The 22,990-nt window shown below is 46.0% G+C and overlaps 1 protein-coding gene across 2 annotated transcripts in view; it reads left to right on the plus strand.

The window, feature by feature from the left end:
* The window catches only part of PDE6B (phosphodiesterase 6B), a 653,633-nt gene that overhangs the window by 562,637 nt on the left and 68,006 nt on the right, over positions 1 to 22,990 (plus strand). For both annotated transcript variants that reach the window (XM_069626382.1, XM_069626383.1), the window contains one exon: positions 12,208 to 12,282. In XM_069626382.1, coding sequence (XP_069482483.1) covers positions 12,208 to 12,282 — 75 coding nt within the window. The remainder of the gene's footprint in view (positions 1 to 12,207; positions 12,283 to 22,990) is intronic.

The raw sequence follows: 22,990 nt of genomic DNA on the forward strand, positions 1-22,990 counted from the left end.
ATAGTCTGTCTCGCTTCAACTCCCAAGAACTTCATACAAACAGTAACATTTATACCCAAAACTCGTCATCATTGACGTGTAACACTCAAAAGTTAACATGCAATTCTATTGGTTAGGAAAAGTTAACTTTTCTATAGGTACTAAATCTGTATATGGTAACGGTGTGAGGGGATTGGATAAACACTATCAGGTGGGCGTCTAAGCCCTTCCTTCTAACATTACTCTTGTAGTCGTCACTAAGAGTACAACGTCCCATTGGTTCTACTATCTATAGGACCCTAGATTATTTGGTCCACTGTGATTGGGTTGGCTTCAACCCCATGCATAAATCTCCACTTTACTTAGCAGCACACAGAATGGTCAGCCAGGTGCAGGATGCCCCAAGATTCACCCGGCCTCCCTTCAATCAATCATTACTTTAGTGGCTATGTGTCAATTAGTTGGCTGTGGTTGGCCTCGAAACTGTATCTTCTTGTCAGGAAAAATTATGATATCTCTGTATGGGCGACAGCCAGGCGTAGGTGTGAACCTGTGCTCCTTCTCGCTCGGGTGGTCACGTGCTGCTCACACCGTGAATCTGCCTAGTTTCCTTCTATTTGTGCATTTTAATTCTTATTCGGCTTGCCATCTGCCTGAGGCTCCTTATCTCGGCCTTCCTGAGATAGGCTGTTCTGTTCTTAAGTTTCGATTCAACGAAGCTACTGTTCACTCCTTCTATTGATCTGACCTTGGCTCTTCCTGGTGCACGTTGCCTCTGCTGAGTTTCGATTCAGCCATCTCTTCTCGTTTTAGCTGGAATACGAATCCTGTCCTGTTTGACCTCTAGTAACCTGAGTTAATTCTGCTTTTGTGTAAAGTGGACTCACCCTTATATAGTGTGCTTTGTTGAGGTAGATATGTATAGGTGGCGCTTGCCGCGGTCTATCTTCTACTAAACATAGCAAGCTGCACTGTTTCCTTAGCTTTCTTGCAGTTTCGAGCGTATGTACAGGCGTTAGCTGGTTGAATATCGCCATCCTGTTTGTAGCTTAAGTTTCTTTATATTTCAACATCGTCTCTCCTTCTAAGTTCACAATATCCTTATTCATGGTGTTTCATCTCTGTGTGTCATCTTTGAGTCGTCTTATCTTCTATGTGCAGGTCTGTCCGGGCCTTCGTGACATCACCATTCGTCTTCAATTAAGGCCTTTTGAGTTTCTTCCGGGACAGTGTTTAAGCAACCTTCATTTCGTTTAATTTGCTGGTAGGGTTTTCTCAATGGTACCTTACTGTCCATGGTTGTCTGGTTATTGGTACTTCAATAGGTATTGTTCTTCTGATAGGCACTGGGCAGAGCCCTACTGCGGCTCTCTGCTGGTTTATTTGCTCATCATACGTCACCTATCTCGGTGTGAACGTTCCTGGTACTTCAAAATGGGCTGGAGTGCAGGCCACACTCGGGACCTCCTCTACACAAGATTGGACATATACTCTGGGCTATTTTAGCAGTGTCGAGGTCAAGAAACAAGATATAAACATCCTATTGTTCAGATCTACATGATTTTAGGTTGACATAACATTAAGGGGCACAGGGAATATACTTGGCCGTGAGAGGGTTGTGCGACAGGGCACCGCTCACACCGGTTGTACTATATGTCCTGAATGACAACCAGGACACATTTTTCACAGGTCTCATTCCTACTATCCAGCTTTTAGAATGGGGGATTTAATCATTGGGGGAGATTTTAATTGCGTCATAGATCCTCAGATGGAAAAGACCTCCTCAGCCTCCCCAAAGGGGTTCCACAACTTTAGATCCATTAGGAAGTTACTGCGGGAGGTAGATGTCATGGAAACCTGGAGAATTTCATCACCAATACGAACGTGACTAAACCTTTTACTCATCAGTCCATAAGACTTTTTCCAGGATAGATCTATTTCTCACTGCCCAGACTTTGGTTCCCCATACAAGTGCCATAAAGATATAGGCTACTCATCTTACAGCCCAGATGTGGATCCCATGCCTGCTGTGCCTACAGACCCAAGCTACCACTGATGACCCCCAATGAGGCAGAAACATGTCTGGGGATGCTGGTGATCTCGTGCAGAAGGGATGTCACTGAGCAGTTTGGGATGGACTGCTCCTTTTGGGGTGGGACCAAGCCTGATTTGTGTATGGTCTTTGCCCTTTTGTAATGGCTTACCAGGCAAAGAACTATGGTTTGGAGGGATGCCCACAGCAATGCCAGAGGTTATGATTAATTCTAAGCCTTCCAGCCATCACCTCTTTTGTTTTGCTTTTGTCAGTTTTGTCCACAACCCAGTCACGACATCTCTACCTAGTGAACCACGTGTGCCCATCCACTCACTGCAACCAGGAGATTGTGTCCTCATGAAGATACATTAGAAGAAGACAGTCTTGGGAGGATAGCTCAAGGGTAACGTGCTCGCCTTGGAAGCAAGACGATGCGGAGCAACACAGGTTCGATCCCTGGGTACTCTCTTAGCAACCTCTGGATATAAAGCATGCTATAAATAACCAATCATATCATAGCATATCACTGCTTTGGCTCCATTCTGGTAGCGACCACTACAGGTTTTATTGGTCTCAAATTCTGCTGTGAAACGTCCAACATGGGTCCATGTGACCCACTGTAAACGGGTGCAGCACCTGGGGATTCAACGTTTCAGATGTCTCTTTTATGCACTGTTTTGCACTTTCTTCTGATTTCCAATGTTTTCTATGCCTTCTTATCTGGGTTAAAACAGTGCTACAATCTTTCCATGGTAGTAACTACATCTGATATCCAGTACTGGCCCCTGGTATATTAAAACGGTGTATAATGCAGGGAGGAAAATGTGAAATGAATGGGAGCTAGGAGTGTGGTCTGGAAATGTAGTTAAGGGTTCTGCCAAGGCCAGCTGTGTGCCCCACTGTGTTGTCTCTTACCCATCTGAAGCTTTTTCTAATTGGCTATCAGAGAAAGACTCACCATTACATATGTCAGATTTAACATGTTACTGCCATGCTGTTTGGCACTCTAGGCTGGGAAGAAAAGAAATACTGAAGATAATTTGCTGGTACTGTACCTGACCAATACCATGGCGGTGGTGAGAGAAAGGGTTCAGAGTGGTAACGGTCGCAGGGCTACTGACATAGTTCCACTGCTGCTAGGTGTCCATCAGGAGGCCGCACTGGAAGAGTGCAGTATAGAGCACCAGAGTGTAGTGTTAAGAAAGGCTTACAGTGACTCAATTCCACTTTCAATTCTAGAAATAGTACAGAGGCAGTTAGAGTGCATTCAAATACTACTCCTGCTTCATGTGAGTACAATGAAGATTTAGATAATAGGACAGTACTTTGATCCAATATCGGGTGTCCCCCCCATTTGAAGTTCCTGTGCTCATGAAGAACGCACAGACGTAGTCAGTCTCTTAAGTAGGATGCTATCAGCAAAATAGATAGGTCAGGGGTTCAGGTGTGCTATTTTGAACACTACACTGGCAACAATGATTTATACTGGTCCTTTATCTGCCTTTCAGGCCTTAGTTTCCCAACTGCTCAGAGGGGGCAGCGATAAAAAGGAAAGTAGCAGATCGAATTTGGGATGGGGAAAATACAGCCCTTGCAGCTTGCGGTGTATACGAGGAGCAAAAGTTAAAAGGCCTTTGAGGCCAGTTACAACAAGCAACTTGACTTCTCTATGGGTCAGAGCTCAGCAACACCGAGGCAAATATGGGAGAGCTGTATATAATGGGGCCTCTCAGCAAACTCACGACGGAGGCCCTTATCCAGTTGGTCAATGGAGTGATGACACTGGGGCGAATACTATAATGGGACATGGCCTATGAAGAGATGCAAGGCTTTCTGAACTCTGAGCATCTGTGAAGATGTGAGGTACATCAGCTGACCAGGAATCCTGGGAAATGACCCTGAAATAACAGAAGACCTGTGTCCCTGGAGAGACTTCTAGCAGTACGGTGGATAGACCTGCGGACATCGAGAGTGCAGCTTTGCAGCCAAGGGGTCAATCAAAGGCATCGGGGCCCCACCAGCAAAGTCAGGCCCAGCCCATGGCCTGGATGCAACTGGGACTGGGTCAGACACAGAGAAGAGTGGAATGGTCGATGACCTGGCAGTTCAGCTAGGTGCCTTACGTTTGCCCCAGGTGTAACCCCAGACCTGTGGTTAGGAATTGCCTAAATATGGATATAGTGTCCGCTTCAGTCACCCCAGCTGCAATGTCTTAATAAGCTAGGAAAAGCTCAGGTAGCACTAATGCATAAAAGGATTTGTTGAGATGGAAATGCAACAGTGCTACCTTTAGCTGGAAGTTTGCTGTTTCACAGTGAGGACAGGTGTGTAGAGTGTGTGTTGGTTCCTATGGCAGATAAACATTTTGCTTTGCAGACCGTAGCTAGACAGTTTAAGGTGTATTGGCCTGCAGTAGAAAACACATCGGTAAGTATTCATGCAGAGTGTCTGAAGGGATGACCCAAGGCGGTACCGAGGCATTGAGAATGCACAGAGCCCGATACCAGAAGTTAGGAAAATCATGAATGTCCAGACAAACTTACACGCACTTGAAGTAGTGTTTATTGGGCAGAAAGGGGCATTTGAGGTAGCTCGCCATACAGCCACAGGATGTAGTCCTGATATGTGTCCTATTAGTAATAAGCATTCTGAGCAACCTCATAGCAACACAACTGTGCACATGACCATGTTGTTCTTCTTACTGGCATGGCAGGTGTTCTAGTAAGAGGAAGACCCTGGTCAGCAATACATCACCCTGGAGGCACGCTTGACGCCCCTCGACCCCTGACATGTTCACTTCTTTTGTTCCCCATGAGATAACCAAACAGAAGCTCTACAACAAGAACTGAATGGACACTTGGAAGTTTGAAATGCCATTCTAATAAAGTTGACTAATGCTTAGATTGCACTGTAGATGACCTTTAAAGTCGGTCAGAAGGGGATGGGCGGGCTCTTACAAAACATCAACTCCTGAAAAAACAGAAGTGAGCGAAAATTGCACGTAGTTGTTGTGATAGTCACACTAGACACGCAAAAGGGGCATTGGGAAAGTGTGTAGCCCCCAGTGGCATAGACAAGTAAATAAAATAATGCACCGATAATTGGGGACAGGGAGGTTGTAAATATGAAGTGGCGGGATCAGGCTTTACATTTTAGGTCATGTCATCCTCATAACCTCTTTCTTAGTGTTTATTGCTTTGGTTTGGTTGGGGTGCCCTTCTGCCCTTATTGGCTCCAGGCAATGCTTGTTTCAAAAATCTGGCCTGCACATGTGTGTGTAAAATGCTGAAAACAGACATTTGGCATGGCTACAGTTAGTGGGGCATGGTTGTATAGTTTGTGCCAATGGCTCGCGCCAGTCTCAACTGGAACTAACAATGTTCATCTCACCGGTGCTGGATGCTGTCATGCTCATTGCCCTGCGCCCATCGCCTGAAGACATTATGACCGGAAGTGTGCGTAAACGGCCATTTTTCACCCAGAAGTAGACCACCATGTGACATCTCATGCACATGAACATTAAGAGTGGTCTAATCCCTCAAGATAATGGGCCTCATTATAAGTATGGTGGTAAGGTAACAACGGTGCCGGTAGCGCTACCGGCACCGTTGCTACCGTACCGCCATACTACGAGCTGTGTCTCGCGGGTGCCGCACTGCCTGCCAGGTCAGGCTTGGCGGGCTGACAGGCAGCGCGAGCACAGCAAGTCGGATGCACCGGCACCGTTGTAAACGGTGCCGGTGCAACCGACATCTCCATTCCCATTGAGCCTTATTGGGCTCAAATGGGAATGGGGATGTACCGGCACCGGCACCCGCGAAAGGGCAATTATGGCTCCGGCAAGGCTACATCCAACCTCATAATGAGGCCCAATGACTGCTATTGTTCAAAGTGAGGCGGGAGTAGCGTTCCAAAAGGCCCACTAAGTGCCTTTTGATATTTTGGGGTTGATAGCCTGAAATAGGTATGAGGAGCGGATTTGAAGGGCAGGATTCGTTCGCCGTTTGGGCATGTGTTAATGCTTGGATGCTGTGCCTGCCAAATGTAATAAATCTTTTTGCTCATTTCATTACTCGAAATTTAGACAATTCTTTTCTGGCGTTTACAAAACCGAAAAAGGCGGAGGGGTGCACATGTACAGTGGCAGTGGCGATGTGGAAGACTTGTAACTTTCAAGCATTTGCGCATTACCGCAGTAACCAGAAAAAACGTAGTTTCCATGGTCACGATTCATGCAGTAACGTGGCTTGGTGCTACACTAAACAGTCAGCATGTAAACATATAAGCATTCCTTAGAACAAGTACATTGTAGGTCTGCACCTGAAGCATAAGAACAGATCAGTGTTCCGAAGTTTCTTAGGTAGTGTTGTGTTTCAAAGTTTGGTGGCTAAAACCTAGAAAGACCACCCCGAGGCTCTGAAGCCTGTTCAATTGAATGGTGTGAAGAGTGTTAGTGCTTAGAGGTGGAAGTGCTCCGGTTTAGTGCTTAGAGGTGGAAGTGCTCCGGTTTAGTGCTTAGAGTGGAAGTGCTCCAGCTGGGTGGGTGGGCCTGAACATTTACTGAAGGTACTGGAGTACTATTTAATCTTTGGATCTGAAAACAATGGTTAATGCTTTAAATGTAACTCTAGCAAACACAGGAAGCCAATGCAGTACTGGGGCGATACGTGGAGTATCGGGTTACAAGTCTGGCATCAATGTTTTGAACTATTTATAACTGATCCAGCACATATGAGTGTGCTCCAAGCAGCAAAGCATTCCCATAATTATTGTAGAAGCCAATGGTCGCTATGGCAACGGACGCCGAATGATGGACTCCTGATAAGAATGGTCTGATTTGCATTATGGTCATAGGGTAAAATAATTAGAGGATCTGACAGCTTTATTGGCTTGTTGGATCATTTACCCAGAGGTTACTTACCTATTTTGTAATTTACATTTTTATATCAACGTTTGGCATAGGGATTGCTTCAAAAATGTCGGTTTTATTTGTGGCTGAGGGATTGGGGGATCCAATTAAGCATTCTGTTTTGTATGCATTCGGACTAACCCTCTTGCAATCCATCTCGTTTTTAATGAATTGAAAGACTTTACCTATGCTATTGAAAGATCTGCTATCAACTGCCTAGTTTGGGAAGTGGACACTGTCCGAAACCGACCAATCAGGCAGGGGATTTAGATGGGTATTTCATAGCAAGGGAGACAAACATGCCCCTTGAGGTATTACACATACAGTGATTGCGGTTATGCTTCTGCAGGATGTTTCTGGGGGCGAAATACCGCGGGAGCATTAGTGATTTTGCCCTATGACACTCTCATTGTCTTAGCACTGACCATCTAACCTTGTCGTTTCAAGTGTAGCACTTCATTACACCCATTATTGCTGCATGCTACTCTCTTTGCCGCTGGAACTACCCTATTGCCCCTAGTTTTAACCCATGTTACTAACTGCCCCAGAACGGTAGCTTTACTTTTAACATGCCCACATTTCACTTATGTTACCCATTCACTCACATTGCCCAATAATTTACACAATTCCCTCACCCGGTTTTACCCTGTGTCACTATTATTACTACCAGAACTATCCTACTGACCCCTCATGCTGCCCACATTTCACCCAGTTGGCCTCATGTCGTTCTCATTGCCTCAGACTGGCTATAATGCCCATGGTTTTGTGCGTTGCCACTCATTGCTCCCAGAACTGTCTATTGCTGCCTGGCTTGACCACATATCATTCCCCCTAGTTTTGACCCATTCACTACAACTGCTCCAAAAACGAACACATTGTTCCTGTCCAGTTGTTCCCCTAAGACATTCTCTTTGCCTCTAGAACTGCTCTTTTATTCTTTAACCTGCACAACTGCCACACTCATTACCCCTGCCTTTGCCTCTGGAACTGCTCTTTTACTCTTTAACCTGCACACTCATTACCTCGGTTTTGTCCCATGTCAATCTCATTATCCCAGTTTGGCCCCATGCCACACTCACTACCTCCAGTTTTCTTCCACATTCCCTCCGATGTGTAAATCTCATTTCCCCTCAAAATGCCTCACAATGCCCCAGTTTCCACCCATGTCACTCTTATTGCTCCCAGAACTCCCAATGACTGGCCACATCTCACTCGCATTGCCACTGTTTCCGCTGTTATCTAATAGAATGTCCACATTGTCCCCACTTTTGCCCCACATTACACCAAAATTGTCCACATTGCTCCAGCCCAGTTTTGCACCATGTCACTTCAATTTCCCCACATCTGCTCCAGTGGCTTAGACATGTCTTTGTGTTACCCTCATTGCCCTAGTTCTCACACTTGTGACTCTGTTACCACAATCATCACATTGTCTCCTGTTATTCCCGCGGTCATTCTCACTGCCACAAATGGACCGCTAACAGACCAGATTTGCGCACATGTCACATTAATTGCCCTTAGTTTCGGCCCATGGCACTGTGGTTACTTTCCAAACTACTAGTGACCCGTGACTTGCCGCATGTCATTCGCTTTGCTCTCATTTTTCCTTAGTATAGTTCCCATTACCACCACAGTTAATTTCCCACAATTTCAACCAGTGTCACTCTAATTATCTCAAATGCCCCATTTCACTGGGGTGTTCATATGTCACTTTTATTCGCCCCAGCTTTGCCGACTGTCTCTTGCTGCAACTAGAAACCCCCTTCCACCCTAATGTGCCTAATGTATCTCTCATTGCCCCATTTCCCACCATGCCACGCTCTTTGCCTTGAGAACTATCAATCACACACAATTTTGCCCCATGTCACTTATTGCCCCAGGTTTACCCCATGTCAATTCCATGACTCCCTAAACTGCCTCATTGCCCAGCCCTAAAGACTGCCCCCAAAACTGATGCCAGTGCAACTGAAAATTGAAAATAGAGACTGCAGTTTTCCGGTTTGGGAGTTATTTAGTCCTTCAGTGCTGATGGCTTTACCAATACAACTTTTGTTTCTATTTAGTAGGGAAGTCATTTACATTCAAGTGGCTGACAGCAGAGAGAACTGTAGTTTTAGTTATGAGATAGCACAGCACGTTAAGCGCTCACTGCTGTGATCTGTATGTCGCAGGTTCGAATCCAAGCAATGTCGACTTAGACTTTCATCCTTTCGTGGTCTGTAAAATGAGTACCAGTTTTGATAAATGACAAGTTACTGTTGATGGCCGGATTTAGCTCAACATTTGATAGTGGTTTATTATGAATTAACTCCCAAATTAATTTTCAAATGTAAAACGTGCATGTGAATGTTTAATAATGTGTGCTACAATTTAAAATAATTCAAAATCAAAACATTTTTAAACTAACCTAAAGAGAACGAATTACCTTTTAGAAGTCACTAGCATAAGTACACGTTCTCCGAACAGGTTATGTAGATGGACATGATATACTCTCATCAATTGTTGAAAATCAATGATCCTGTAGGTCGCTGTTCCGATTCGCTTATCGCTTGATGTGCTTTGCACCCTGAAGTAACCTGCACCGAGAATGGGTATGCGTGGCTGGCTGACATACCCCAGAGTAGATGTTGGAGGAAAGCAAGGTTGGTGTGCTGCTGCATACGGGGACATTCTGTGCTCTCTCCCCACCTGTCGCCTCACGCTAGCATGGTGCAGTTCGTTGTGCTGCATTGCGGTGCAAATATCTCCGAAACCATCCGTCCTAGGGCCTTGTAACGTGGTTTTCGAAGACCTTGAGTTTTGTTCCTCATGTCGGGGCCAGTCCTTCTATGACCACATTGATGTTTTGCCCATTTCAGGCAAACCGTCTCGTTTGTGAAGGTACTGAAATCCAGGGAAAGGGATGGGGTGCCTAAATGTCATGTAGCCAGTAATGTCTGGAGGGTCCTAACAGGTAGCTATGCAAAATCGGTGCAGATTGGTGAAACTGTGGCGTTGTATAAGGAACAACGCTTCGCCAAGCCACAAACCCACAAACACATTTTAACTTATGCTGAAATCTGGGGAAAGGGGTGGGTTTCAAATGTCATGTAGCCAGTAATGTCCAGAGGGTCCTAACAGGTAACTATGAAAAATCTGTTGCATATTGGTGAAATGGTGTGGAATTGTATAAGGAACAATGGTTCTTCAAGCCACAAACCAACAATCATTTTGACTTTTGCTGAACTCTCGGGAAAGGGGTGGGGTATCCAAATGTCATGTAGCCAGTAATGTCCGGATTGTCCTACCAGGTAAATATGCAAAATTTGGTGCAGATTGGTGAAACAGTGTGAAATTGTATAAGGAATAATACTTCGTCAAGCCGCAAACCCACAAACAAATGTGGCGTTTAGTTTCAATTATACTGTTGCTATCAATTAAGTGTATTATGCATTATTTTATTGAATTCGATATTAAAAGATTATTCTCTAGGTTGTATTATTTGATTTGATTTGAAACGATGTATTAATCTGAACAACATTGTTTATTTGGCTGAGGTTTTATTTAACTTTAATTGATAACATTTATTTGAAAAGAGGTGAGAATATAAATCATCATGAAAGTATAGGTAAACAGGAACATGTTATCCATGATGTCTTAAGAAAGCAGCCTGCCAGCATAGAACCACTCCTTGACTGCACTATCGTTTGGAGAATGGATGGGGTTGGGCTGTCCAAAGACACGTTGGAATGGTTGAAGCTTGATTCAGAACGGCGCCCAGATGCAAATGATTCTGTCCAGATGTGCGGTACAAGTAAAGAAAATAAATTGTGTGAATTACAAATGTCGGGTTTTGCGGTTCTTCTTTTGGCTCTTTGGAGTCGAAGTATGAACACTTCCATGAAGGTCTACGTGGTCCCCATCATTTGCGACATCTAAGTCCTTTCTTAGTTTTGTCTCCCGCTTGTTTGCGTTTACATTCCTAGGGGTTGTTGTGAGGGGTGCTTTGCTATATAAGTGGAGTGCACCCTTGTCCGTCTTTTCTACCCCCGTGCTGGGGTAGTATGCGTTCCCCATTTCATGCTTGCTGGGAGGGAATGAGTCCTCCCACTATCCCTCCTCACTCTCCTCTTCAGCATTTCAGTCAGAGCCACCAACTGCGCAGCGCGAGGCGTCTGTGTTATGCTGCAAAGCAGTCCGAAGGCCCTCTGCTGCCGCCACAGGCATGCATGCCTGCCCACGCACGCACAGAAAAGAACCCTTATGGGTTCTTACAAGGATCTTATAAGAACGTGTGAGAAACTAGTGGTATTTTCGTTACAATAATACGAACTTTATAAGAACTTACATGGCACTGACATACTTATTCAACTATTATACCATCTTATAAGTTTGTAGTAGGATTTATGTAACCCTTATTAAGAAAAAAAACAATAAGAAATGTTTGTTTCTAACCCGCTCTAAACCCAACTGGCTTGGCTGCATCAGCGGCTTCTCGCCCACTGATCCCAGGGGTACTGGGGTGTCACAAAGTGGGGTCTCCGTCAGTCCCTTAGAAAGTTCCTTTCCTCTGTTGAGCTCCAACATCCTTCCTCCAATTGCAGCTAACATCAGAAGAGGGGCTGAGGTTCTACGGGCCTCATCACCACAGCCTTCCTCTGCAATCATGGAGCAGGGGCGAGCCGAGTACCACGTGGGCCTCTCCTATGCAAACACGCACGCTCACCTCTCTCACACACTCTCACGCTTGCTCTCAAACCACCCATAGTTCATCTTGCTCTCCAGCGTGGTCCCTTACTTAGCTAGCTCCTCGGGTCTCGCCCCATGGTTGAGCATGGGTGCAAAAACAAACAGTCCTGCACCTTACAAACCCACACCTGCACCTTAATAGCATGGGGCGTCAGGGTCATGGCATGCGCTGGGGCTCAGAATAGCAAACCCCTCACCTGCGGAAAATGTGAAATGTACAGCATTCCATATCTTGTTGGTTGCTTCCATAGTGCTTTATAGCGCCTGCCGTTGCTTCACAGTGCACAGCCTGAGGTCTTTATTCCTTCTAGTTTGTTTTTCATGTGATAAAACTTGCCCTTATATCAGCCTTATGTAACTTTCATCTTGCTCCTACATCCTTACAAAGATTTACAATGTATTTGAATGCGGTATATGTTTTTAGTATTGCAAGATTTTGGCCAAAGGGCTTTGTTTCCAGATTTTAATTTACGTTCCGCAAAAGTCACCGTTTACTACTAGTGTACACAAAAAGTTGCATGATAATACACAATGTTGCTTTTTTCCCCAACTATAGGTAGCTCTTTTGGTGGCAGCTGAATTTTGGGAGCAGGGTGACTTAGAAAGAACTGTTCTTCAGCAGCAACCAATTGTGAGTATCACGTGAGCAGCCAGAATGAGGGCATGACGTGTGTTAACGTTGAAGGGAAGGTTGTGAGTGATACACAGTTTGCACCAGCAAAGCATGATGACCAAGTCGCCTTATGTTCTCCTCTCTGCCCCACTCCACTGTCAGGCGCCATGGGCAGCTTAGCTCCCTGTCCCTCCTTCTTTCCTGCACCCTGCCCATGAGACAATCCTGGAAAATGTCCTCACAAGGCTTGCAACAGATCCTGACCGCTGGAAGCCAACAAAGCGCTGAGAGCATCCAAAGAGATACATGGTTTATCTCAAATCTAGTGAGGGAAATAGAAGGGAACATGAAAGCACTGCCACGAGCCTCCCACCAAAACAGCGTTCTTTGGATTCCAAGTGCTCTATACAAGCGTGGTTTACCATTGTAATTACAAGTGTTTATTCGAACATCGCTTATACACAAGTGAAGTGCTTCAAAGCGCTTCAAGGTGGGAAGGGAGCAAGGAAAAAAAGAGTAGCTTCACTCTTAAGCCTTGAAGTTTCCAGATGATCTAACAAAAAAGTAACTAGCATACTAGGCCTGGCGGCAATTCACCTAGTGCAAGTGCATGGAGTGTATCAGGTGCACCAGATTAGGGAGGGGAGGCATGGGGGGGATAAGACAGAACTTACTAGGCCTAGTAAATTCAGGTCATGCAAGTGTACTGACCAAAGTGCAAGGGAGGGGGGAGGGGAGAGTGTGCCCAGTATAGCAGGACCCTGGTTTAAGTGCAGCAAGGTTACCTCTCTCATGGATTATATGCTGAAGTGCAGTAGAGGTTACCCCTCTCATGGAACGAATGCTGAAAGTGCAGTAGTGCTGAGCATAGTGCAGAGGCCCGGAGGCAAGTGCAAAGACTGGCCGGGGAATGTTACGATCCTTGCATCTTCCCATCATGGTGTGCTCTTGATAGACCTTCGGGGCCGACCTCACCTCAGTTTCCAAGCACTTTTCCACAAACCCACCAGGATGAATGTATATAATGTACTCCATTGCTGAATTTAGACCATGCTTCTTACAATACCTGGATGGTTAATTATGTCCCTCATAGACCATGACAAACCTACACTTCAGATGCCTTTGCATGGCCCTGGTGCTAGCGTATAATGCACCTCTGCTGTATAAGACTCCCGGCGCCATTCAACATACCATCCTGATGATTAAAAATGAAAGCTTCAGTCCGCAATCTGTTTTGGGACTTTCAGCATGCCATTCTTTCAAGCCATGCAAATTCCATGTTTTTGAGTCCTAATTGCCTGATGCTACCTCAATGATTACTGCTTGTACCCTGGTAGAGGAAGAGGTCTCCTCCCTACATAATCTCTCACCTGAAGCTCTATGAACTAGCAGCTGTCATTCTTCCCAGAACTGTGTAACTGTAATCATAACTACTTGCACTTTCATGACCATTTGGCTGATGATTGCTGTTTATTCCTGGTTAGAAACGCAGTGGCACAGCACGTTTCCAGCTGGTAAAATAGCTCAGCGGGCGCTCGCGGCTGTGTTCTGGCGTGATCTGCATTTCGCAGGTTCAAATCCTAGCCAGGCCTACTCGGCCTTTCATCCTTTCGAGGTCGATAAATGAGTACCAACTTCGGTTAGGTGAAATGGTATGTAAAGACGTTCTATGTAAAGCGCTTTGGCAAAAGCGTTATATTAATAAAACATTGTTATCGTTAATCCTGAAGCCTTTCTTGAATACTCCCTGTTAACATTCTGAAGTATGCTTGCAGCAACTCTTTTCTTCGATCCGTGTTCCAGCCTGGATGAAACATCCTTGCAAGATCCCTTCTCTTTAGTCCTTCGGCCGCCAGATGCTTTCTTGCAAGATCTTGTCTCTCTGATCCTGTCTTCTTTGACTCCATTGCCTGCCGAAAGCTTGCTTGGGTGATCCCTGCTATTTGCTCTTTGATCCAATTTACAGACTGAAGCTTGATTTCAAGATCCCCACTCTGTTCTTTATTCTCTGATGTCAACACCAATCTGAAGCTTGCTTGCCAGATCCCAATTCAAAGGCCAGATAGATTTGTTGTTTTATTGCCCAGTCTAGTGTGGGTGAACTGATGGAGAACCTGCACGCATCACTCAGATCCGTAGCTACACTGAACGCACAAGGGCACCCAAGAGGCAGATCCTGAGGATTAGTATCCGTTCCAGCGCTGGTTGTTCCTTTGTGTGTCCTGCCCATTGTAATTCAGCATTTGTATATATTGAAAGAAAAATACAGGAAAACCTCATCCTCGAAGAAGGCCGGTCATTGGAAGAAGCACTCATACTGGTACCAGCACACATCAGAATCTGCCCTGCAAGGCAGCACGCAAGCACTGCATGCGCTCAGAGGGGATCATTTGCAAAGGCCTGTGGATAGAAGTCCTCAGGCACAGAACTGGTATCAGTTATACCCCTCCTGCCCCGTCTTGAGCTTGATCTCCTTAAGTTCCAGTAACTCCTTCAGACATTCCTTTTCTCCTCTTCCTTCTCTCTCCCTCTACCCTGCTAACCCCTCTCTCCGCTCTATCCCTCTCTCCCTCCTTTTCCACACATTTTACTGACTGGCTGCTGGGTGTACCTCAGAATCTCACAGGTCCCTGGCATCCTCGCCAGTTCTCTCGCACTTAAATCCAGGTCTGCACTTGCCTCATCGCTACTGCGCTTTGGTGAAATAACCCAGGAAAGTGGTATCTCTGAGCATTTACCCCAGTTTTTCTGACTCGGTGGGTGCACTTGGATTCCCCCCTGCACTTGTTCTCCCCCTCCCCTCTCCTGTACCCTCTGTGCACTTGCAGGTTCTGAACGTACCATGCCTTGAAGATGGTCTGTCTATCTTCCCTGTCCCCCCTCTTTGCATGAAGGTGCCGAAATGCACTTGGAAAAACTGCAGAATCGTCATCAGACCTATGTGTTGTTATCTACACTGTTAATTGTATTGTATGCACTTACTCTGCCTGTGCAGACTTCTATCATTCAGAAATTCAAGGGCTCTGAACGACTGTTGTTTTTTCCCCTTGTTCCCTCCCTCCTTGAGCGCTTTGGAACACTTGCCTTGTGTAAAGGCACTTTAAAATAAACATAACCATACCATATCATTATAGTTAAGAAGTAGAACAAGTAATATTGTCAAAAGTGGAAAGAATCACAGTAAAGCGCACTTCACACTCTCCATTTATGATAAGCATAGTGCAGAGGCCCGGAGGCCTTTATGATAAGTTCAAGTCAATGACAGACCATCATTCAGATCTAACAGTGACCCTCATAGGTGACTGCAAGGAGGCGGTGGGGCAGGACTAAGAGGACATATAGGTGCCCAGATTTCTACCTAGAATGTTTGGAGGAGGCAGGACGGAAAGGATTCAGCAGCAAAGTATGGTCGTCAGTAAGCAAAGTATACATAGCATAGGAAGGCCGCGCCGCTTTCCGGGTTAGGTTGAAGTCCCTTGTAGCCTGGAGCAAGTGATTCCAATAAGCATAGCTACCTGGGAGTCGACAGCAGACAAACACCAGCAGGCGTGACAGCCAGGCATGGGGTGCATGAAGGCTTGTCAGTCACATCTGTCAATGTACGTGCGCCATTACACTAAAGCACAAGGGTAGGGCCAGTTCCCACAGCTGTGTATCAAGGGCTCACATGGCGCGTCCAGGAATGTATTGAAGAAAGAGCAATGGAGGCAGCAAGTCCAGAGGTTCCAAATGTACTAAGAAAGCAGCAGGATTCCGCCAGACGCAGAGTGTGTGAGGACCTGCCATCACTGCAGACATGCAGCTACTGCACAACATTATGCAACTGGTGCCGATATTTCCCAATGCCAAACCTTTTATAAAACTGGATATGAGAAATGCATATCCTGAGATTCGGCTCCGAGCAGAGCCCCAGACTCTCACAGCAATAGCACGTGTTGGGTAGCTGCAGACACATGCACGCCTTCTGGATTTTCATAGAGTCTCAATGTTCCCCAGAATGATGAGTCACATGCTCCGTGAAGTCACAAATACTGCATATTTTCAGCATGACCTCTGAAGTCCTCTGCGTCCTTTTTTAAAGCACCCTCTTTATTAGGTTTTGTACCGAGTTGGGTTCACAAACCAAAGCATCATTCATTGCAATGGTGAAGAAAACCATTTCGCCTTCCCCATGGCCTGGCCCCCCTCCACCTCTCCCTCCCTGTCCCATTCCCTTTTCTCTTTCCCGTTCTCCCCTCCTCGCCCTACGCCCCTCCCCTCCACGTCACTGTTTCCCTTCCCTACCAACGCTCTCCCTCATAGCCTAAAGTCCTGTCCACCCCTCACCGCCAACCTCCCCAAATCTTCTGGTGCTTCTGCAGGCATCCTCTGTTCTCATACACCACCTGAACCCACCTCTTTATGATGTTATTCCCCGATCTCCATGCCACGATCTTTCGGGGCCTCTGACCCTATCCACTTCTCTGCTATGGCCCGTTCGGCCACTATCAATGCTGTGTTTAGGAAGCTTCTGGCATATCTATCTACCTCCTTATCCCCCCATATGCCAAGCACTGTCCCCTTAGGTTCCAACCATATTGGTCTCTTCAAGGCCCCTTCCACTTCCTCTTGAACTCTCTCCCAGTATCTCTCCAGTGTCGGACCATGCCATGTGGATGTGTGTCCCCTTGTGGATCATGCATTTAGGGCAGGTGTCATCCTCCCCTCCATCCACCCTCCTCCGTTTGTCCCTGGAATAGGAAAGATTTAAATCAGCCAGACCCTTTGCTTCAGCATTGATAGGTGATATGGGCCTGTACGAGGCGCAATCATCTGGTGGCATGTCTTGTCTTTCTTTGGCAACACAATTATGTGAACTATATACCAATCAGAGGGCAAGGCTGCTTCTCCCCTACTTGCCAAAAACATTGTAAACATTGGGCCGGCAATCTTATTACTTAATTTCTTCCACAACTTCACCAGGACACCGTTAGGCCGCAGGGATGTATCCGAATGGAGCGATGCTAACGCTGCCATTACCTCTTCTTTAGTGATATCCGAGTTGAGGGCCTCCCTCTGCCAAGGCGAGAACTTCGGCCGAGGGATTTCCTTCAGAAGATCCATGTAACTTGAGACCAATTGCCTAATGTGGCCCGGTAGAGGTGCCTGTAATATTCCACTAAGGCTTCACAGATCACTGTATCCTCAGAGAGCCTTCCCCCGTCGGTGAATTCAACGGCTGCACGAAATTTAGACGCATCTCACACGCCATCTTCCCTTCCTTATCGCTGGTTTCATATACTCTTGAACTGCGAGCCAGATAAACCTGACAAGCAGTTTTGCAGTAGTGTGTTTGCAGTATGTGCCTCTAGTATTCATCAATAATCTATATGTGCGGACGGAACAGTCGGATATAAACTCAGCATCAAGTCAAGTCAGATCCCGTTCTAGGCCCACCAGCCTCCTCAGCCTCTGCCTCTCTCTTGCCCCACAGGTTGAGGTAGCCTCTCCCCGGAGCACCGCCTTGTAACTTTCCCATAGAGTCACGGCATTCAAAGCTGAAGAGGTATTAGTTTCATAATACTCAGTCGTTGCATCAGTAAGTTTCCCAACAAAGTCCAGAAACCTCAAGTAATATGAGTTCAGGTGCCACATAGGGCACAAAGCCGTTCCTGGCTGGTGCAGGGAAATGAGCTGCATCACCCATTTAAAGTACGACCCCTCAGTATGCCCCATACTGCCACCCAATACACGGTCACACCAAGTCAGTGAGAAAACTCTGCCTGTTGCCCCCGCCGATGCAATCAACAGCTTAAAGCTGACAAGCCCCACTGCCTCGGGTCCATCATGTGTCCTGATTTTCACTCGCAGCTGAATCCACTATTGGTATAGTGGCCTCAGCCTGGGTCATGGCCTGGCCCTCCACAGAAGGCTGGCTTCTCCATCTTTGGCGATTTTGTCTCGGGCCTTGGTGCAAATACATCCATTCCTACGCATGCCTAAGGTCTGCAGAGAAAATCACTCGGCCCTCATATAAGATCTTCCTGTTAGCCGGGAAATAGAGAACATATTTGACATTCATGTCCAAAAGGTGCTTTTTAACTGCATCAAAGGATTGCCTGGCTTTCTGCACAGTTCTCTGCAGCGAGTAAACACTGCTACCCTTGTGCCATTCACCTCCAAAGGGCCCATCCTGCGAGTCATCTGTTATATAGAGTCTCGATCTCTTAAAGTTCAGGATTAAAGCAAAAATCATCCTGGGGGTGGAAGAACAGGGGAGCTGGAACCCGGTGGGCTCTTTCAGTAGAGAAGAAAATTAGACAGAAAGGATCGCTCCACCAGTTCCTTAAATCAAGTCTCCAGGAAAAGCTCTGCAGAAGGCCCCTTCACCTTCTCGGGAATCCAACCACATGGATATATTACTGCAAAAGGATCTGCCCTTAGCATCCTTCCCTCTGTGTTTGAGAGGTTTGGTGCAACGTAGTGCTTCTGGCAGCTGACTTTACAGTAGTGAGCATGTCCTCCACATCCGATACCCTTATTTCCACCTCAACCACACGGGCCGACATCTGTGGAGATCCTGGTGAAGGAGGCTTATGCCTATTCTGAGGGAGTCAATCTTCCCCTCCATGGAGGATCTAGAGTCTGTTATTGCCTCCAAGAGATCCTGTTTAGATGGATGCACCGGAATGCCAAAGTCAGCTTTGTGGTCCTCTTGGAAGTCTATGATGAAGTAAAAGTCTCTGTCTTGCTCTGATGGCAGGATTTTTGGGGCTTGCCCTTAGTCCTGCTTCACAGCTAGAGTATGTACTCCAGTAGTGCAACAGTTTGTCCCTACAATTGTTGGGTACTGATAGGAAAGGGCCCAAAAATCCAGAGGAGGAAGGTGGGGCACCACCCCCAAACACAGCCAGCCGTGAACATTAACAGTAATTCAGCAGTGTCTCAGGAGAGAATAGTCAATGACACTTCTAGATTAATACAATGGGTGGGGCAGAAATGAACACAGCCACAGCCACCTTGTTCCTCTTATGTGGTATGAAGGCGGGGGTGGGGCAGGGAAAGGCCCCACCAGGCCAGATGGTGTATTACTCAGCTGATGCCTTCATTGTCCTCCTGGAGGGAAGAGGTGCTAAGTGCAGCCCTGAGGTCCAGGCCAGTGCTGACACGGGCACAACACTTGCACGATATCCCCACACTTTACCTGGGATTCGACGTCCTGCTGCCCCAGCCCACTGCAGCCACAAAATCACTTGTCAGACCCGGCATCCGTCCTCTCTGCCTCTGAGCCTCCAGAAACCAGGATCAGCCATCCAGGTCAGGCTATCCTTCCTCTCCGATGAAATATATCTACAGAAATGCTGAGACTTGTTGACCTAGTTTCATTTAAAGAATAATAGCTAGTCCTGATGGGAAGGGTTGCTAATGTCCCATTAAAATTATAAAGCTCATCAAAGAAGTGCTGCTAGATTTTCACCTTAACTACCTGTATGAATTTGTTCACTGCAGGGAACGGTGCGATAGTAAAAGTTCATAGCACCTGCCCAGCTGTTCCTTCCTCACTCTGCTGTAACTAACAAGTGAATGTGCCCTTCCATGCATGCACGCTCACACACACACATACACACACTTGCAATCGTTTAAAGCTATACAAAACATATCTTCACATTTAACATCAAAAGCCTTTCATGATGAGAAATTCCAAACACCTGCTTGCGGAGAGGCACTCACAAAGCAAAAATGCATCAAAATCCTCAAACCATTAAGTGCCATTGATGTGCTTGTGAGATAAAGAGAAACCACTGTATGAAACACCTATACAAATGACCCAGTCAATATTCTCCAGCAGAGCAGCCTTTATTAAAACTAATGAAAACAAAACAAAAATACAGACCTTGCTAAAACACACTTTTACACAGTACCAATCTCCCAAACTGGGTTGAATAAGAATGCCAATTCTATTGATATATCCTAAAGTGTCAAAGCAATGTGCAAAGCACATTAGCGAATCAGAATTCTTGACTAACATTGTAACATAATTATAATGGGTTATTAATAACGTGCTAAATACCTAGGGGCTTCTAAGCACAGACCTGGGGATCGAACCTGTGCTGCTTCATGACATCTTGCTTCCAAGGCGAGCGCATTGCCCCTGAGCTATCCTCCCGAGACCAAGCTATCCTCCTGAGCCATTGACAATCAAAGCATTTGAACAAAGTGAAAAAACACATACTAATTATTTTCCAAGAGACTCATCACAAGTTGGGCCTTAGCCCTTAAATGCGGCGGAAGCGCTATCACCGCCGCATTTAAAGGTTGGCCCTATCATGAGTTGGGCGGAAAGTTTGGAGGTTTACCTCCAGCTTTTTGCTGGAGGTAAAATGATCTTCCTTTCACCCATTGTGGGTGCTATTAGCACAGCGGTAATTGCGCTGGCGCTAATAGTGCCCAAAACTCCCATTGGGTCCAATGGACGCAATGGGGAATTGGATACTTACAGCTATATCGCTACTCGTGATCCGGCGGAAATTATGCCGGACCGAGTAGTGGTAGTGCTATCTGCATTGCCAGTATCCCAGTGGTGTTGCCGCCAGGATACCGCAAAGCTGTGATAGAGCCCCCAGTGTTACACTTTGCAAACTCTAAAAGTATTAGCTAGATGGAATTACCAACAGATGAAATTGTTAAATAAACAGAGCATGACTCATCCCCAGTAGGATGTCAGCAGTGAACTCCATGATTTATGGGGCCACTGCCAAGAATTGCCTGTGTAATAGATACGAATAGAAAATAAAAAGGTGTGTATTCACAATAATTAAGTACGTAAAAGGGCCTATAAGCTGGAGGGCTGAATACAGTGGTAACGGAGTTACCATTGCATTACGGCCACATTACCGCATCGCTGAACTATTGGTTTGGAGGTAAAGTGGAGGAAAAACCTCCAGCAAAATTCTGCCACCTTACTGCCAAAAAAAATCAATTTTCAGTGGAATTACTGCTGGTGGTAAATCCGCCAAATATCCTGTAGTCCTATGGACTCAATAAATGGGGACTAACACCACCATACTACCACTTGTAATCTGGTGGTAATTTTGCTGGGTCAAGTGGTGGTAACAGTAAATCTGTTTGGTAGTATTTCAGCGGATTTACCACTGAAATACCACTGAACTTGTAATCAGGCTGACAGTCTTGACACACTGTCTTATTCCACATGCTCTTATGCCTCACAGACATACTCTTCATGCTCTTATGCCAATAATTCTGATGCCACATGCTCATGGCCGCATGCACTCACACCATGCGCTCATAGGCTATGTGTTCTTTTGCCACATGCTCTTTTCTTATGCCACACACTCTTTTGCGACAAACACACACAGCATAAACGCATACAGCATACACTGATTTATCATATACCCATACACACAACACCCATATGCCATAAAATCATATGACTCACGCTCATATAGTAAACAGTCGTACACCGCTCATACACCATGAACTCACGTGCCATACAGCATGGTTTTATGCCATACACTTGCATGCCATACATAGCACACAAGCACATATGTCTTATAATCATACGCCATACACTCATAAGCTGTACAATCAACTGTTGTACACACACAACATACACTCACACACTACACTCATTAGCGATATGCTCAAATGACATATGCCAAAATGCCATACATGCAAAACTCATACTCCACATACTCATATGAAAGATCCTCACATACTAAACACTTATATACCACTCATACAAAATATATTCTAATGCCATACACCATACTCTCATATGCCATACAGTCACAACATACAATATGACATAAACTCATACCACATATATTAATTTGATATACACTCATACAACATATGCAATACACTAATACACCCTATGCAATTCAGTCATATGCCATACACTCATAAGCAATACATTCATACAACATACACTTTACATGACATACACCTTAGCTGCACCTCCTCAGAGGTATTCTTCTTTTTCTGACTTTCCTCCAGAAGCTCACTGTCTCCAGAGCTCTGGTCCGCTCTAGGCTGGACTATTGCAACAGACCTCTTTCTAAATCTTCCTGCTTCTACTCTTCGACCTTTACAACTTATCCAGAACAGGACTGCAAGATTTGTCTTTGGCCTCAAGCCCAGGGATCGTATTTCTCCAGGTCTGAAATCTCTTCACTGGCTCACCGTGGTTGCAAGGATCAAGTTCAAGACCCTCTGCATCATCCACAAGACTTTCTGGGGCCTGGGACCGCTCTACCTCCAACTTTCTCTTCCAAACATCTTCCTCCTCGAGCTCTCTGCTCATCCACCTCCAACTCTCTGAGGGTCAGACGCTTCTCCAAGCAGAGAGTTGGGGCCAGATCTATCTCCTCGGTTCGGTCCTCCCTCTGGAACAGCATCCCTGCCTCTCTTAAAATTGAGCAGAACATCTCTGGTTCCGAAAGCAACTCAAGATCTTCCTTTTTGTTGCAGCTTTCTCTATTCCTCTACCCTGCTGATGCACCTGACTGCTCCGCGCACTGGTCACCCTCTGAAATCGGTCCCAGGCTCCTGCATGTCCTGTTGCCCTTGCACTGCATCTCCCCAGCACTTAAGGGTTTGTATCTGCAACCCTACGGTCCCTTCTCTCTGCACTTATGAGCCACCCGCTGGCTGCACTTGTGAGTAAACTGCACTTTCCCCTTCCCCTCCCCCCTGACACTTCTCTCCTTCCCTCTTACCCGCACTT

The sequence above is a fragment of the Ambystoma mexicanum genome, chromosome 6p, assembly GCF_040938575.1.
Source record: "Ambystoma mexicanum isolate Mex_15411 chromosome 6p, UKY_AmexF1_1, whole genome shotgun sequence".
NCBI lineage: Eukaryota > Metazoa > Chordata > Amphibia > Caudata > Ambystomatidae > Ambystoma > Ambystoma mexicanum.